The sequence below is a fragment of a genome, unplaced genomic scaffold (assembly GCF_019419815.1).
Source record: "Pyrus x bretschneideri cultivar Hongxiangsu unplaced genomic scaffold, Pyrus_bretschneideri_v1 Contig33, whole genome shotgun sequence".
In the NCBI taxonomy this organism is placed as follows: Eukaryota; Viridiplantae; Streptophyta; class Magnoliopsida; order Rosales; family Rosaceae; genus Pyrus; species Pyrus x bretschneideri.
The window spans coordinates 3,521,004-3,540,484 of NW_025999646.1; the positions used below are offsets into that span (position 1 = coordinate 3,521,004).

Consider the following 19,481-nt stretch of genomic DNA (forward strand, 5'->3'; position numbering starts at 1 on the left):
GTTTTATGAAACGTTTTACGAGATAACATGCTTACTGAGACTAGTTTGAATTATTACTATTTTTCCTATAACCCATGTTCTTATAGAATATTTGATGGATGACGATATGATATTTAGAACATGTTTAGAACACCTCTTTATAGTATAGATGATGCATGACTTTATACTATGAAGTTGATTTTCAATATATGTATGTTCACTGGTTTTGTACTTACTTAGTGGTCCTTTCCGCTACGGGACGTAGGGATATATCCGGTCCGTCCCGGGCGACGGTTGGGTGTTGGCATAGGGCCTGAAGTGTGTTTTCCTCTGACTGTCTGCTCAGAGACGAGGAGCCGGCACGGGGCCTGAAGTGTATTTTCCTCTAACTGTTGGTTCAGAGACGGGGAGCCGGCACGGGGCCTGAAGAGTTATATCGGACATTCACTAGTGTTTATTATTTATGCGATTTATGATTTAAAACATTGCACGACAGGCTAGGGTTTGGAAAACCTATATTTATCATTATATATATGTGTTTTCAAAAAACCTGGGGGTTAGTATGTTGATAACTGTTTTATTATATATATATATATATATATATATATCAACCTGGTCCACTCATGTTTGTTTTGCGCCCCCTTCAAGACTTAGAATCGAGGCATACAATCCCGACGTCTAGGCACTTCCACATCGGCATCTTCGAGTCCTCTCGATGTAGGACCCACTCCTTTGTTTCATTCAATTTTATATTATTTTCTTTTAGTGTTCTAGATTAGAGGTGTGCTCTGAACATGATCCTTATTTGCATATTAATTATTCTTTTATATTTATAAATCTTATTTATCCCTTATTTTCAGCATTTGCACTTAATAAATGGCTTTCGTCACCCTCGGGTGTCGGCCAGCACGTGCCTATCCTGGTATTCGGGGAATATCCGGGTCGGGGCGTGTCACTTTAGCAACTTGGTTTCAAAAGGTCTCAGTTGCATATCTAACTTGTTTCTCATGTGTTTTCATCCTGAAGGTTAGAAAAGATGGGATTTTTGTTGAGATTTTTATTCTAAGAATTTTATTGAGATTTTTATTCTATAAATTCTAAAAATTACGTATGAATCTTATATGTTATTGGTATCAATATGAATGACTTTGCAGACTGAAACATCATGGAAAGGCTTTTCAAGAAAATATCAGTGCCACCATCCTCAGTTATTGAGAAAAATAATGATACTCGTGGACAGGATAATACAGAATTTATTTTATCAAATCTTCCATCAGATCCTGGTAAGCGAATTCGAATTTTGGATTACAATCCTAATATTCGAGATCAAGTACGAAGAGCGTATGTGCTAGCTGGTCCTCAACAACCTAAAACCCATAATTTTCCTTACAAGAAATATGGAGACACGCAAAGGCGATTCAACCCTGCTTGGTTGGATGATTTTCCTACTTGGTTGGAATATAGTGTAGAAAAAGATGCTTGCCCTTTGTCTGTGTTGCTACATTTTTAAACCAAACATTGGAGAACAAGTAGGTGGTGATTTCTTTGTTGGCGAAGGATTTTCTAACTGGAAGAAGAAAGAAAGACTTCTAACTCATATTGGAGGTGTCAATAGTGCACACAATCAAGCATGGAGTAATTTTGAAGCTTTAAGGAGTCAAAAGCAACATATCCAGTCTTTTTTCTCTAAAACTCATGATGAAGCTCGAATTCAATATAGAGCTCGGTTGAATGCATCAATTGATTGTTGTCGATTTCTTTTGAGACAAGGGCTTGCATTTCGTGGTAATGATGAATCTGAACATTCAAGCAACCATGGAAATTTTCTTGAGCTTCTACAGTTTCTTGCCGACCACAATGAGGATGTGAAAGCCGTTACTTTGAAAAATGCTTCGGAGAACCACAAATTGACATCACCAGATATTCAAAAAGACATTGTAAATGCTTGTGCAACTGAGACGATCAAGGCTATTATTGAAGACGTTGACACTTCGTTGTTCTCTATTTTGATTGATGAATCTTGCAATGTATCAACGAAGGAACAAATGGCTATTGTATTGCGTTATGTGGACAAGAATGGGCATGTCGTTGAGCGTTTTATTGGCATTGAGCATGTTACTAGTATTGATGTTCTCTCACTCAAGGAAACCATTGATGAGGTATTTTCTAGGCATAAATTGAGTATGTCTAGGTTGCATGGGCAAGGTTATGATGAGGCCAGCAATGTGTAAGGTGAATTCAATGGTCTTAAAGCTCTTATTATGAAAGAAAGTGGTTGTGCCTATCATATTCATTGCTTTGCACATCAACTTCAATTAGCTCTTGTAGTTGTGGCAAAGAAGAACATCCAAATTGAGTCTCTTTTTAATATAGTTACTATTTGGGTAAATGTTGTTGGAGCTTCATCGAAGCGTTGTGATCTTCTTCGAGAGAAGCAATCTATTGCAGTTATTGAAGCACTAAACAGTGGTGAGTTTACAAGTGGGAAACACAAAAATCAAGAAACTACTTTGAAACTTGCTGGAGAAACACGTTGGGGTTCACACTTTGGTACTTTAGTAAGTATAATGACTATGTTTTCATCCATACTTGATGTACTTGAAGTAATAGCAGATGATGGAAAAAGCTCTCAACAAAGATGTGAAGCGAATAATTTATAAGATTCCATGCAATCATTTGATTTTGTGTTTAATCTACACTTGATGAAAGATATACTAGGAATAACTAATGAATTGTCACAAGCATTACAAAGGAAGGATCAGGATATTGTAAATGCCATGAAGTTGGTTGGAGTTTGTCAGCAAATGTTGGAGATAATGAGGAAAAGTGGTTGGGATTCTTTACTTAGTGAAGTCTCAGAATTTTGTCTTAAACATGATATTGATGTGCCTAATATGGATGATATGTTTCTTTCTTGAAGGCGAGGGCAAGGAAAAGCACAAGAAGTCACAAATATGCATCATTATTGTGTTGGGATATTTTTTGTTGTTTTGGATTGGCAGCTTCAAGAACTAAATAATCGTTTCAATGAGACCAACATTGAGTTACTTCTTTGTTTGGCATGTTTATGTCCAGCCGACTCCTTCTCTGCTTTTGATAGCCAAAAGCTATTGAGTCTTACCCAGTTTTATCCTAAAGACTTCTCTATGAATGAGCTGGTGATACTTAAGATTCAACTTGAGACTTACATTTTGGATATGTGGTCTAGCATTGAGTTTTCAGGTTTAAAAGAGATTGGAGATCTTGCAAAAAAAATGGTTCAATGCAAGAAACACAAGGTGTATTCGCTGGTTTACTTGCTTGTGATATTAGCACTAACTCTTCCAGTTGCTACTGCAACCGTTGAAAGAGCATTTTCAGCCATGAAAATTCTGAAGAATTGATTGAGAAATCGGATATTAGATCAATGGATGAATGATAACATGATTATTTTTATAGAGAGAAATATTTGATGGTATTGGTAATGATGTTGTCATGCAACGCTTTCAGAACATGAAGACGCGTCGAGGGATATTGTAAGGGACTGTTGTATGAAAAACTTTATGGATTAATATATAAGTATTGTGTTTAGTAAATTTTTGAGCTTTGTAATTATGACTTTATTGATTGAGGATGCCCCCATTCACACAAATCTTTGGCTTCATCCCTGTCTCTGCTACACTCATTTTTGGCACGTGTTGTTTTTTGACTCCCCAACATTCCAAGTAAGATCTCTATCAAATTCTCCATTCTTTTACAAGATAGATCCAAGATAACGAAAACGTTCACTCTTTAGTACTTCCTGATCTTCAATCCTCACCTCTATCTTATATGGACTTCCATTTCCATTGAACTTGCCTTTCATACATTCTGTCATCGCGCAAATACAACATACTTAATTAAATAGTAAACTCTTGAGACGGAATTTCACCGCCTCTTTGTTCCCACACAATACCTAAGAAGCCCATCCACCCCAACACGGCCGCCCTCCACCAACGCGAACGACTTGAGCTTGGCGAATGAAGATGCATCACTAGGTTTAAGCAGCACAGAGACGAATGCATAGACCAGAGCACAAGAAACCAAACCCACCAAGAGGCGGACGAGAGAAGATCAATGTGGGGCTTCTCGGTCGTTTTGCTTCCAACCGATTTGAGAACAGGGGGAGAAGAGTGAGACTCAGAAGGGAATTTAGGGTCTCTGGGCAAAGATTTTTTATTTTTTTATTTTTTATCAAATGATAGATTTTGTTAGATTAAATGTTAGATTAGAGAGTTTAGAGATTATGGCGTTGACTTTGGACAAGATTGATCATGGTGAGAAAGAGGGGAACAAAATAATAGGGAACTGGTGCGACGTCTAGGAGGGACAGATGAGATGAGAATCGGGAGAAAATGAGGGAGAGGAGAGAGAGTGTTGGTAGAAAATAATTAGTGGATTAATAATAAAAAGAGTAATAAAATATGGATGAATAGTGTGTCTTTTTAGGTAATTATACATATTCATTATGTTTTTATATAAAAGTTTATTAAACACTTCGATACTACTTTTGGACTCAAAGCACTTTTGCAAATCTAATTCACCAAATACATGTCATTTAGTAATACAGTCTAGTGATATTCATTTTCACTTGTATGTGAGAGGTCTAGGTTCAATTCTTGCCAAAGACGAGTTTGAACTATATTATTGCTAGCCCATTGTGAGACTAAGCCTACTCCCTCCCCTTTAGTGTAGATAATATTATTGGTTAAAAAAACACCAAAAATCTAATTGTTTTATTTCACAACTGATTATTTTTACAGCATAATAAAAACAGTTTTTTTTTCAAAATACAGCAATACCAAACTAGTCCTTAATCTCTCACACAAGGTCCCAAGCTCATAGCAATTACCTAAACAAGAGTAAATTGTTGCACCATTGAAAAGAACAATGAACCATGTAAACGCTAAATTACACATCATAATAAAAAGAAATGCAGTTTCCATCTAAAGAGTTATCTAGGATATACTTCGGTTATCATCGAAACCTCTTTTTCTGGTGCTTTGACAGAGCTGCTCTTGGATCGATCCGACCCGGTTGTCATCACCTCTGAACTATTCCTCCATCCCAAAGACATGTCAGATCCAACGTTACTATCCCTGAAAAATGCTGGTTGTGAGGGTACTGGAAGTGTGACTGAGTAACTATTAAGCATTAGAACAATAGCATTCATGGTTGGCCTATCAGCTATATTTTCTTGCACACACAGTAACCCAATGTGGATGCATTTCATTATTTCATTTCTTGAACCATTCGTCAATGTGGGATCGATTAGATTCGAAGCTGTCCCTTGCCTCCAACATATCCATGCCTGCAACGATTGTAAAATTTGTAGAAACATAATTAGGGGTTTAATTATTTTTCTTGATTGCAATATGCATGTTGTTTCAAGTACTTACATAGCTTAGAAGATCCTCCACATTTTGTCCATGACGAAAGCAATTATTTTTCTGTCCGCTTACTATCTCCAAAACTAAGACACCAAAACTATAAACATCCGACTTAACAGAAAAGTGCCCATATAATGCATATTCTGGAGCCATATATCCACTGCATATCAATAACAAGAATAATGTTGTTTTTAACATTGACATATTGAATTATTGATATAGATTTACACAATTCTAATACAAGCCACGTAGAATCGTCAAGCACTTACTAGGTCCCCACAATTCGACTGGTGTTGCCTTGTGTTTGATCAAGCACGAACAACTTTGCCATGCCAAAATCTGATATTTTGGGGTTCATTTCTTCATCTATCAATATATTACTAGCTTTGAGATCACGGTGAATAATTCTTAGCCGAGAATCCTCATGAAGGTAAATAAGTCCTCGAGAAATGCCTATTATGATTCTGTAGCGCCTATTCCAATCCAATTGTGTGCGCTTAATTGGGTCTGCATTTTAATTAAAAACAAGAATATAACGTTTGTTGTATGTTACATTATGATAAAATTTTGAAGTTAAAGCCAAAAAGGAGAAGAAGATCACACTGATGCATAAATACCAAATATGATGTGGTCGAGACTTGCATTAGGGACAAACTCATAAATAAGAAGCCTTTCAATTCCTTCCAAGCAGAAACCCAAGAGCCTAACTAAGTTCCGGTGTTGAAGCTTTGCCACTAACAAGACCTCATTTTTAAACTCCAAATCTCCTTGTCCAGAATTTACGGAAAGCCTTTTCACTGCTATTTCTTCTCCATTCAATAACCTACCCTGGAAGAGTATCAAAACAAAAAGGTTTGCATTGGTGTTGCCCGTGTGATGTTGTCAAGATTTCAAAGGCATGTTAGGTTTTATCACAATAAGCCGGCCTCGGTGTTACTAATAGTGGAATAATTGTTATGTTGTATTTTATTTCGTCAGGTATGAAGTGAGATTTTATATTCTTCAATATACATACATACATACATACATATATACATAGATACATATATATATATATATATATATTACCTTATAAACAGAACCAAATCCCCCTTGTCCTAGTTTATTGGCTTCAGAAAAGTCATCTGTGGCAACTCTAATGGTGTCAAAATTGAATTGCAAGGATTCTACCCTTCCCATTTCGTCCGCATCTTCTCCTGGGGTACAAATTTAACAAAATTTACATAAGTTCATATCTAAAATAGTTAGATCTAGATGTTGTAACAGTAGTAAGCTTCTCCACTTGAAGGAAATTGAGTTAAATGTTGCTGTGTTTATTTTGTCACAGTACGTACGTACCTGGGACTAAACTACTTTGAATCTTTTTCCTTGCCTTCCGTACTCTTAGACAAAAGCACATTAACATAACTAGTAACAAAGAAGCAATAATTGGCACAAAAATAATGATGACAATCCGAGATTTGTTGCTCTTCGATCCTGCAAAGTAAAATCAGAAATATATCTTTTTTTTTTAATTTTTTTAATTTTTTAGAAAACCTCGACGGTACGAGGAGAAGAAATATATGTTTTTTCATTGATCAATTAAATGGAGACCAGTGTAAAGCAAATTACTAGAATCATAGGTGTATGTAATGGAGTATACATACATATACGTTGTGCATACATACCTTGTGAAGTATTTGTGGTATTGTTTGATGGTGGAAGAGAAGATACTGATGGTGGCATTGATAGTGGCACGGGTGGCGGGCCTGGCGGCGATGTCAATGGTGTAAAAGTTGTAGGGTCAATGAAGCTGAAAACCTCGAATCTAAAGTTACAGCTAGGACTAAAAACTCTCCCACCTTCTGTCCCTTCACAACATTTGTGGATATCTACAAAAGCTCCGCCTAAGCAATCACTGCACGCTTGCTTGGATATGTCCGGCGTGCACTGCGCTAGTGCATATACTGTTTGGGAAGTTGGGACACTTGCGTTTCCATATGCAAACTTCCGAAGAGAACCACCCGCTGCAGCCTCATTTCTTATCCTGTCCGCTACCTTCCTCAGCTCTTGGTTGAATCCATCCAGGCCTGACGACGATATGTTATTAGGATTCTGCACATAGAAAGAAGGACTAGCTTCCATAACGCCATAGAAGGAGCGGTTTGAGTAGCGTAGCATGCATTCGTCGTGCCAACCAATTGCTTCCTTCTGATTAGGGCAACGCTGAGGCAGAGCATATCGGGAGTTATTTAGGCAGGTGCGGCAATCTTCCGCCATGACATCTCCTCTACAAAGTCCGATTGCATAAATTTGTTCGTTCGACGAGTTTTCACCATAGGATGCATTGTAAAAACCGTACCCGTCACCGTTTTTTTCAGAGGGCAGGGAGGAGAGAAGGCGGTTGAGGTTTGTCTGATAGGTGCTATTGGTGGCATAGTTTCCATTCTCGTTTACACAGAAGTGGTGTAGAAAATCTGGAACTTGACCAAGGGCTTGATTAATCATGAGAAACAGAATGGGATAGAGGCAGTATAGAAATCTTGAGGAAACCATTGCTGGCATTGTTTGATATTTTTGCTGAAATTGGTTTGTAAAAGGGGATTATAAATTTATAATTATGACAGAAAACTTGCTAGATTTCTATATATGAAGAATGAAGAACACCCCACTTTATGCAATGCATGTGATGAGGATGTAAGGTTGATAGAGATGGGAGTGGTGGGCGACATGCCAAATTTATCGAAGTCGTCGTTTGACTGGTACCGTGATTGGTACGCTGGGAGTACTGGTCCCAAAACAACTCTTAGTCTTTCTCTTACACAAAGCTGACAAGAGTATTGAATCCACCACAAATCTCTCCACCACATCTGCTTTCAAAACGTGATCCCACCATTCTCTCCATATTGTTTATATAAATAATCAAGAGTTATTAGTTACCTTTTATGTTGTACAAAGTCAACTATAAGCTTGTAAATATCTTGTATCAATATGATAAGCAAATCAAGAAATTCATTTTGTAATACATACGGCTTTTCCCTACTCTTCTCTGTCTGTCACTATCTATTTCTATATATGGTATCATCCTTTCTCACAAGCTAACTGCTTCCTAACGTTCGATCCTTTATACGCCCCCACCACCCCAATCTCCACTGCCTCCTCTAATTCCTCTCATTCTTCAACCATGGCCGCATCTATTGCTTCCCTCCCCACCACCTTCAACATCTCCCACACCATCAATACTCCCATGGACAGAAATAATTATCTCAGTTGGTGATCCTAATTTTCCGACATTCTTGAAATTCATGGTCTGGAAGATGTCGTGACCACCAATACCAAACCTCCAAAGAAGCTTGATGATGGATCTCTTAATTCGAATTATTCTTGGGACAAACTTGTCCTCAGTTGGATCAAGTCTACTTGCTCACCATCTATCCGCTCTATACTGCTTCCTTGCACCTACGCCTTCAATGCTTGGTCTCTTCTCGAAAAGCGTTTGTCTCCTGTCTCCAAGCTCACATCGGCACCCTTCGTGAACAACTCCGCACTCTAAAAAAGGATTCAAAGAAGTCCATGTCTAATTATTTGCTGCATGCCAAAAGCCTTGCGGATTCACTTACCGCTGTTAGCTCCATTATTTCTGACGAGGAACTCATTGAAAGCCTCTTGGACGGTCTTGGTCCTGAATATAAAGAGTTTACAATAGCAGTTCATCTTCGATCTTCTCTCTCATACGATGACTGCTACGACCTGCTCCTTCAAGAAGAACATCTCATAAAAAAGATGTACACTCTTTCCTTGTCCAGTAGCGCTGCTTTTGCTGCCTCTCGTCGTCGTGCTGGTTCGTCTCATTCTACCTACAATGGTCACCGATCATCTTCCTCACATCACTCGTTTAGACAAGGCAATGGTCGTGGTCGACATTGGCGTTCTTCAAATCAAAACCGTCAAGCCAACTGGAATCCTCCTCGGCCTAATCCCAGTTCATCGACCGACACTCGATCACCTCTTCTTCCCACACCGTCACTGCTACCTAAGCCACCGACATTTGAATATGATGGCTACTATCAACTTTGTGAAGAATATGGTCACAAAGCCCGCCAGTGTCCCACCCGAGGAAACTTTGCCTATCTAGCAACTGCGGACTCTCCCTCGTCAACACCTTGGGTGGTCGATTCTGGCACCACAAATCACATGACCAATGATCCTTCCGCTCTCACACAAATCCAACCATACACAGGTACTGATACTATTGTTGTGGGCAACGGAAATCACCTGCCTATATCTCATGTCGGTAAATCCTCTATATCTGGTTTACATGGACCTATGTTGCTAAAAGATGTGTTATGTGTCCCTGCCATTAAGAAGAACTTATTATCTCTTCGTCGATTTTGTTATGACAATCACTGTTTTTTTTAGATGGATGATCGTTCTTTTCGTGTGAAGGACAAGAAAACGGGCCAACTCCTTCTGATTGGGCATAACTATGGCTAACTTTACTATATTAGAGCTACTCCTCACGTAACTCCCAAGCTTGTGTTTTATGGCGAACGGACGACTAGCGATGTATGGCATGCTCGCTTGGGTCACCCCTCCACTGTTATCTTTCAAGTTTTGGTAAATAAATACCACATCCCCATTAGTGGTGCATTTTCATCTAATAAAAAAATGTCATATTTGTCCAATTGGCAAGGCTTGTCGTCTTCCATTTTCCTCTCGGACGTCCATGACTCAATATCCTTTAGACCTCTTACACCTTGATGTATGGGGCCCCGCTCCTATTATGTCTAATTTTGGCTATAAGTACTATTTATCTATGGTGGATGATTATTCAAGATTTGTGTGGTTGTTCCCTCTTGTTCGTAAGTCCGATGTCATGACTACCTTTGTTACTTTCAAATACATAATTCAAAATCGTTTGAATCGCACTATTAAAGTATTACAAACAGATGGTGGTGGTGAATTCACTAGCCTTGCATTTCGGCATTTTCTTCGTGATCATGACAGAACACACCAACTCTCTTACCCACATACGCCACAACAAAACGGTATAGTTGAGCACAAACATCGCCATGTTACTGAAATGGGTCTATGTCTCCTTGCTCAATCTCATATCTCGCAAAATTTTTGGGTGGAGGCATTCACAACCGCTGCATTTCTTATCAACCGATTGCCTCTTCATAATCTTGGGAATGTTTCTCCTTATGAAAAACTCTTAGCCAAAGTTCCTGATTACCGATTTCTTAAGACATTTGGGTGCACATGCTTTCCTCACTTGGTTCCTTACAACAAACATAAGTTGATGCCCAAGTCCATCCCATGTGTCTTTATTGGTTACAACAACTACTACAAAGGCTACCGTTGTCTCGATGTTGCTTCTGGTAAGGTGTATATTTCTCGCAATGTACAACTTGATGAACTCACCTTTCCGTATAAAGACCGCAGGACATATTCTCCTCCTCACGAGCAGTCCCATTAACCATTATTTTTGGAGCCACTGACGCATGCGGTAACACCTATTCTTCCTTGCACCGTATCCCAGCCCACCACACCATTTCAGCAAGCAGCAGCAACATCCCAGCGACAAGAACTACAACCACTGACGCATGCAGCAGCACTTGTGTCTCCCAGCAACATTCCAACAACTGCTTCTGATCCTCCTACGCCCCATTCTTCATCCACGGCTATTGTAGCGCCTATACCTACTTCACCTGTAACACATTTTCAGTCATCTGCAACCACTATTGCTTCTTCACTACAACCTGTCACTTCTCCAGACTCTACTCCTCCACGCAAATTTGGAAGCATCAATGCCCTCACTTACGACTCGCCTAGACATCCCCTTCCTCGTGGTTTAACCGCAGTCCTTGAAGATCCTATGTCCATTGAGCCCACTAGCTATACTCAAACATCTAAATTCTTGCATTGGCAGCAAGCGATGAAAGAGGAACATGATGCACTTTTTCAGAATCACACTTGGTTTCTTGTTCCTATTACTCCTCATATGAATATTGTGGGATGCAAATGGGTATTTCATGTTAAACGAAGGGCCGATGGCTCCATTGACCGCCACAAGGCTCGTCTCGTCGCCAAGGGGTTCAATCAACAAGTTGGGGTTGACTACGACGAGACCTTTAGTCCTGTTGTTAAACCAGGTACTATCCGTACCATTTTTACCTTAGCAGTCTCACAAAATTGGTCATTGCAGCAACTTGACGTTTAGAATACTTTCCTGAATGGTATTCTTCACGAAGAAGTTTATATGAAACAACCACCTGGCTTTGTTGATTCCAACCACTCCCAGTATGTTTGTTGCCTTCACAAAGCTCTTTATGGCCTCAAACAAGCACCTCGCGTTTGGTTCCAGCGTTTTGCCTATTTCTTGTGTAATCAAGGCTTTTCCCATAGTAAATCGGATGCATCCCTATTTATTTACCATTCCTCTACATACTCATTCTATGTTCTGGTATACGTTGATGATCTCATTGTCACAAGTTCAAACAATGATGCTATTCACAGGTTCCTTGATAAACTATGTACCACCTTTGCTAGCCGTAAGTTAAGTGACCTTCATTTTTTTCTTGGAATGGAAGTTACTCGACAAGGCAGCTAACTATCTCTCGCTCAAAGCCGTTATGCATCTGATTTACTACAGAAATTTAAGATGGACCAGTGCAAGCCCAGCCCTACACCATTCATCTCCTTATTACGTTTGTCTGCTTATGATGGTGATCCTATCTCGGATCCTGATGTTTATCGGAGCATGGTTGGCGGACTTCAGTATTTGACTCTAACCCGCCCCGACATTTCCTTTGTCGTTAATCAAGTTTGTCAGTACATGCACAACCCTAAATCAACATATCTTCAGGCCGTCAAACGTATCTACCGCTACATCAAAGGGATTGTTGAACAAGGTCTTTTATTTCGTTCATCTCCAGACTTCTCCATTCGAGGCTTTTTTTATACTGACTGGGCCGATTCCATTGATGATCGTCGCTCAACAAATGGTGCTTGCATTTTTCTTGGTCCTAACCTTTTTACATGGATCGCCAAAAAGCAATCCACCATGTCTCGTTCTAGTTCCGAAGCAGAATATCGTGCTCTTGCCACCACAGCTGCTGAAATTCGTTGTTTTGTTATCTCTTCTGTGAACTAGGCATTCTGCTTCGTACTCCACCTTGCATTTTCATCGACAATGTCTCTGCCCTTCACATGGCAGCCAATCCTGTTTTTCATGCGCGTACTCATCACATAGAGATTGACTACCACTTTGTTCACGAGCTTCTTGCCCACGGTGTCCTTCAAACTCGACACATCTCCTCTCATCATCAAATCGCTGATATCTTCACCAAAGGACTTTCCCCCGATCGATTCTCTTTTCTTGGTTCCAAGCTCAATCTACACTTTGTTCCGTTTCGCTTGAGGGGGGATGACAAGAGTATTGAATCCACCACAAATCTCTCCACCACATCTGCTGTCAAAACGTGATCCCACCATTCTCTTCATATTGTTTATGTAAATAATCAAGAGTTATTAGTTACCTTTATGTTGTACAAAGTCAACTATAGGCTTGTATATATCTTGTATCCATATAATAAGCAAATCAAGAAATTCATTTTGTAATACAAACGGCTTCTCCCTACTTTTCTCTGTTTGTCACTATCTATTTCTCTATAAAAGCCTCACAAGACTTAATGCAATTACCTAAACAAGAATGAATTAATATTGCACCATTGAAAAGCAAAAATGAAACAAATAAATGCTAACTTACTCATTATATTTTCAAATGTTCCATCACCTCTGAACTAATGTTCCATCCCAAAGACACGTCAGATCCAATGCTACCATGCCTGAAAAATGCTGGTTGTGAGGGTACCAGAAGTGTGACTGAGTAACTATTAAGCATAAGAACAATAGCATTCATGGTTGCCCTATTAGCTATATTTTCTTGCACACATAGTAACCCAATCGGGATGCATCTCAATATTTCATTTCTTGAACCATTAGACAATGTGGGATCTATAAGATTTGAAGCCATCCCTTCACATCACCATTTCCATGCCTGCAACGATTGTAATATTTGTAGAAATATTATTACGGATTTAATTATATTTCTTGGTTGCAATATCCATATAGCTTTAAGTACTTACAGCAGCTTAGAAGATCTTCCACGTTCTCTCCATGATGAAAGCAATTATTTTTCTATCCGCTTACTATCTGCAAAACTAAGACCACTAAAATTATAGACATCCGACTAAATAGAAAGGTGTCCATGTATTGTATATTCTGGAGTCACATATCCACTGCATATCGAAAACAAGAATAATGTTGTTTTTGTCACTAACATATTGGATTATTGACATAGATTAACATAATTATAATATAAGCCATGTAACCTCGTCAAGTACTTACAAGGTTCCCATAGTTCGACTGGTGTTGCCTTGTGTTCGATCAAGCACGAACAAATAATTCTAAGTCGAGAATCCTCATGAATGTAAATGAGTCCTCGAAAAATGCCTACTATGATTTTGTAGAGCCTATTCCAATCCAATTGTGCGCGCTTGATTGGATCTACATGTTCAATTAAAAACAAGTTTATAATGTTGGGTAATGCTAGGGAGACCAACTATTTCGATCAATTTTTATAAACCATATAATATGGTTGTTGATTATTGAATTATTACTGAAGTATTGATTAACATGCTTATTTTCTATTGGTGACATCACATGATTTACAAGTAGCTTGTAGCAATACATGTGAGCACCGAGCAGTATATATATGAACCGTAGAGAGTTTGCTTTCCCCACAAGAATCCTAAGCCTAGTTGCACGCAGATGAACTCAACTCATGTGTTTATGTTGTCATGAGCAATATGTACATGTGTGTGTGACTGGCCAGCATCCAGAACAAATTCAAATATAGAACATACACGAGGAATTAATTGTGTTATATTACATGAGAAAACATAGGGTAAGTTTCTCGTAACTTCCAATAAAACACATAATTTCAATCATTTAATCATCAGATTTTCATATTTGTAGGTAAAGACATGATGTCATAACATGTGGACTACTAGTTAGAATGTTTGACATGTGTCGAGATTCTCTCCAAATCTCTATGTTTGGAGCCCAAAGACTCGAAGATCTGGATCATTGACGAGAGAGAATTAGAGAGATCTGAACCTATGGTTTGTGTGAGGTGGGCCAATAAAATTGACTAATGAGAGTCGTAAAATTTAAAATGAGTAGTCCAAATCTCCATAATGATGGTAGTGTTATAGTCTAGACCCTGCAATTACTGGCATGTGGGTTGGTCCATATGTTTTTTGCATTTTCTTTTCTGATGAAGGTTTGTCTATTCTATGTTCTTCTTCTTTTTGTTAATTAATTTGTTTATTCTATGTTCAGGTCTTGATATTCGTCGCTTCATTTAGACAGACGGTGCTTTTGTAGTTTTGAACCCGTTTAAGTTTCTTTCCATGTGTTTTTGATAGAATGATATGCTAGCTAATTTCACAGCATATGCTTTTCTCAAATCCACGAAGATAATAAGAAAGGGTAATTACATTTTGTATCTTTCATATTTGAGGTAATTTTAAAATGGGGCTATTAGGTTTTAAATTTTTCAAGTTGCACTGTAAAATTTTGAATTTTTTATCAATTTTTGTCTTATGTCTGTTTGAATGTTCATTCCTCGGTCAAATTGATGACATGTCGTATGTGTGAACCATTTTTATCTAGGCTGGCATACGTATACGCCACACTTGCACTTTTTGGACCAAATTGTACGATCAATATTCGTTTTAGGATCGATTTAGGATAAGTCGAAGCTCAATAATGAGATATTTTTGTTCTTGTGAAGCAAATGTAGCTTACACGTTAGTCCATGATGGATCTCAAACTTGTAATGCCATCAATTTAAGGAACATATATGTTCAAATAATTTGAAAGTATATATTAATTGATTCGATTTCAAATATTATGAGAAAATTGAAATGCAAAATGTTGTTAGCCGTGATCGAATTAAGTCACCGTCAATAGGCCAAAAGCGGAAGTCCTAAATGGTTGATAAATTAACTTGACGAACCCCAATTCTTTATGTCATGCATGCACGCGTGCATGTTGGTACTTTTTGATTGGCTGGACTTTACGAATTAGCACCAAATCCACACCATTTAGATCTTGAATGCTTTACATGAAGACCAAGACCTAAGGAGATTTATTTTTGGTCGGTGAGGTAAGCAGATACATATCATGCACGCGGAGGATGAATAATAATGAATTTCTGATGTTTGGGTCCCTTGCCCACTTGAACACTTCCAGTTAGTCCTTTCTAATCTTGATTAGGGAAAATAAGCATTTGCCTCATTACTATATAAGTAATGTGATGTTCCGCCTTGTGTTTTAGGCACACTGAAAAATCTCTTCTCTTATGGTCCCTTGAGTGCGCTTAATTTGATCTACATACAAGGTTATAATATTTGTTGTATGTTACATGAATGAGATTTTATGATAAAATTTTGAGATAAAGCTAAAATGTACAAGAAGATCTTGAAGCATAATACCAAATAAATATGATGTAGTCGAGACTTGCTTTACGAACGAACTCATAAATAAATAAGAAGCCTTTCAACTCCTTCCAAGCAGAAACCCTTGGAACTGTGGGAATAAGAGGAGCACGCTGTTGGGATATATAAAGATCTAATCCTGCTTGGATTAGGGAAGTATTGGTTTCCTCTTTCATTAGGAAACTTTTCCCTTTTTTTTAAATCTTCCCTTTCTGATTCTTCCTGGTTAGGGTAGGTAATTTTCCTTTTAAATTTCCAATTCCATATGGGCCTGGGTTGGTCTCTTTACGGCGTGGCCCGTATACGTATTCAGTTGGGCTCCTTTCGAATTGTAGAATTCCTTTTGGGTGTTCTTTTTGCTGGACGTTCTAGGTGTTGAGCTACTATTGCTATTTTATTGTTACCTCAAACATCACCACTAGACATTTCTTCCTCGGTTTTTTAGCCAAAATGATTTATAAGATTTGTATAACTTTTTATTTTGATTTTTGAGATTTGAAATTAATAGAAATAGTTTCTGAGTTTATCAACCATCAGTTATTTTGGTCATTCAATGAAAAATCTTCATTAAATAAAGCTAAAATGACAAAAATACCTTGAATTTTTGTCAAATCATTTGGCCTATTGTTTATTAAACTGAGGGTATTTTTGTCAATTTAGTCCTTATTTAATATAATTTTTCATGGAATAACCAAAATAATTGATGGTGAACAAACTCAGAGACCATTTATATTGATTTCAAATCTCAGGAACCAAAGTGATGAGTTATGCAAATCTCAAGATCATTTTGGCTACAAAAGGCTTTCATTCTCACGACATGCATCTTGTTGCCAATTAGTAACATGTCTAGTGATATTATTCTAGTAAATATATTGTTGTATTAAAAAAAATATTAAATACATTTGTTCACATATGGTAAAGTAGCATTTTTGTCCTCCTATATCAGGACATGACATGGCTATCCGATTAAATTACATGGTCACATGATGTATATGCATTTATATACCCAAGTTCCGGAACTCAAGAATTTGCCTTATACGGACGGTCCAAACAAAATTTCCAATTTAGCATCGCCTCGTATACAGTTCTACCTAGCTAGTCAATTAGTATTTTACCAACAGGAAAAAAAGGAAAACTAAGCTCTCGTCTAGTGGTGCTTCAAAAATTCTTTCATTCCAACATTAACCATTTTGTATGTATTCAATCTAATTAAACTGACCACCTCGGGTAAGTAGTATAAATCAGAAAGCTGGATGCTCTTTTTTTCTAAACAAAAGCAATCCAAAGTCCGAGTCACTTGCGCGATAAATCTCATATGTAATGATTGGAAATTAAAGTATATAAAAAATTGAGAATAAGTAACTGAGTTAATATTACTAATTGTTTCAAGTCATGTGGAAATGAAGGTTTATGGGTGGAGTTTTCTGCCAAACTTCGTTCTTGCTTGTCCTTTTCTTTAAATTTTCAATCAATTACATCTTCATATAAATATCCACGCGTCTTGGAAAAATGATTGTCTTTTGTGGGTCTGGATTGAATTTCTTCTCCCAGTTTGTGGTCACAATTTTGTGTGACTGGATTGAATCTTCTTCTCCCGGTTTGTGGTCGCAAATTCTTGGAAAAATGTTTTCTTTTTTGGATCTTCTTCTCCCAGTTCGTGGTCATAAATTCAAGGATGAAAGTATTGGTCACAAGTTCAACGTCCGACTATTTTCGATATTGATATTGATATAACTACCACGAGGAAATGAAAAATTTTTGGTTCAAAAGTAACAAATGATGCTCTAGCCGCAACTTATTACATACATAGGATAAATATTATGATTAATTACTTTGAATTATAATCAAATCAAAATCGTTTAATTTTTTTAATTTTTATTTCTAGATCATTTTACAAAAAATAATTTGAAACGGAGTTTATTTAGTCATTCAAATAGATCAACTAAATAGACGGTTAATCATTCATCGATTAGTCATGATTTATTAGATGTATTTAATTGACTTAACTATCTTCATTTATAAAAATAATTTTTAAATGCAACTTAAAAAGTAAACAGTACTAAATATGAAATTCTTACGGTTAATGTATATTATATATTTCGCAATTTACGTTAGTCATCACTTGGGATTTCCTTGAACCAAGTACAAACTAATATCACAGGCGGTCATTATCTAGTATTAAATCTAAAAATATACCAAGTAACTCTCAACTTTTTATCATTATAGCAACTTTTGATCATCATATGTGCAACGATACGTATTCAGTTGGGCTCCTTTCGAGCTGTAGAATTCATTTTGGGCCTCCGTATGAATCCGTTTTTGGTGTTCTTTTTGCTGGACGTTCGAGGTGTTAAGATTCCTTATTTTATTTATTTATTTATTTAACGCAGGTGTTGAGATTCTATTGCTGTTTTTTTGTTACCATCAAACATCACCACTAGACATTTCAACCTCACAACATGAATGTTGTAGCCGATTAGTAACACGCCTAGTGGTATTCTTCTTGTAAATATATTGTTGTATTAAAAAATATATTAGATACCTTTGTTCAAGTGTTAAACTTGAAAATTCACCGCATGTGAGAGGACCTGCTGAAAATCTTGCATTGGAGAAACAATAAATATTGTATGTGCTTATAAATAATTATATTACTTTTCATATTGATAATTAATTTTACAGTGAAATCTCAACTTTCTTCACTTTATCCCAACCCCTCCTATATGAGGACGTGACATGGCTATCCGATTAAATTACATGGTCACTTGATGTATATGCATTTATATACCCAAGTTCCGGAACTCAAGAATTTGCCTTATACGGACGGTCCAAACAAAATTTCCTTTTTAAGTTCTACCTAGCTAGTCAATTCGTATTTTACCGACAGGAAAAAAGAAAACTAAGCTCTCGTCTATTGCTGTTTCAAAAATTCTTTCATTCCAACATTATCCATTTTGTATGTATACATTCTAATTAAAGACCTCGGGTAAATAGTATGAATCAGAAAGCTGGATGCTCTTTTTTTCTAAACAAAAGCAATCCAAGGTTCGAGCCACTTGCACGATAGATGTCATATTTACTGATTGAAAATTAAAGTAGATAAAAAGTTGAGAATAAGTAACTTGGCTACTCTTCATATTACTAATGATTTTAAATCATGTGAAAATGAAGTTTTCTGGTTGGAGTTTTCAGCCAAACTTTGTTCTTGCTTGTCCTTTCCTTTAAATTTTCAATCAATTACATCTTCATATTAATATCCACGCGTCTTGGAAAATTGTTTATATTTTGTGGGTCTGGATTGAATTTCTTCTCCCAGTTTGTGGTCACAATTTTGTGTGACTGGATTGAATTCTTCCTCTCCCAGTTTGTGGTCACAAATTCTTGGAAAAATGTTTTCTTTTTTGGATCTTCTTCTCCCAGTTTGCGGTCACAAATTCAAGGATGAAGGTATTGGTTTCTATGGAAATATCGACATTGAAATGTTTTGATATTTCAAGGATGAAAGTTGTTTAGATCCAAATATTCACCATCGGCCTGCGCAATCAAGGCC

The 19,481-nt window shown here is 37.3% G+C and overlaps 3 protein-coding genes across 3 annotated transcripts; 2 read left to right on the forward strand and 1 right to left on the reverse strand.

The window, feature by feature from the left end:
• The first annotated feature begins 1,144 nt into the window (after window positions 1-1,144).
• LOC125480466 lies at window positions 1,145-3,362 on the forward strand. Its single transcript, XM_048591347.1, has 4 exons — window positions 1,145-1,262; window positions 1,750-2,184; window positions 2,299-2,537; window positions 2,982-3,362. Exons 1-4 carry the CDS (start codon window positions 1,145-1,147, stop codon window positions 3,360-3,362), a joined length of 1,173 nt encoding a protein of 390 aa, XP_048447304.1.
• Window positions 3,363-4,816: 1,454 nt separating this feature from the next.
• Window positions 4,817-8,046, reverse strand: LOC103956699 (cysteine-rich receptor-like protein kinase 29). Its single transcript, XM_018649272.2, has 7 exons — window positions 7,055-8,046; window positions 6,726-6,863; window positions 6,456-6,583; window positions 6,005-6,215; window positions 5,657-5,894; window positions 5,397-5,547; window positions 4,817-5,308 (listed from the first exon to the last, which is right to left on the reverse strand). Exons 1-7 carry the CDS (start codon window positions 7,929-7,931, stop codon window positions 4,952-4,954), a joined length of 2,100 nt encoding a protein of 699 aa, XP_018504788.2. The 5' UTR covers window positions 7,932-8,046; the 3' UTR covers window positions 4,817-4,951.
• A 3,984-nt stretch (window positions 8,047-12,030) lies between these two features.
• LOC125480467 (uncharacterized mitochondrial protein AtMg00810-like) lies at window positions 12,031-12,522 on the forward strand. Its single transcript, XM_048591348.1, has one exon. The coding sequence runs from the start codon at window positions 12,031-12,033 to the stop codon at window positions 12,520-12,522; it is 492 nt and encodes a 163-aa protein (XP_048447305.1).
• The last annotated feature ends 6,959 nt before the right edge of the window (window positions 12,523-19,481 follow it).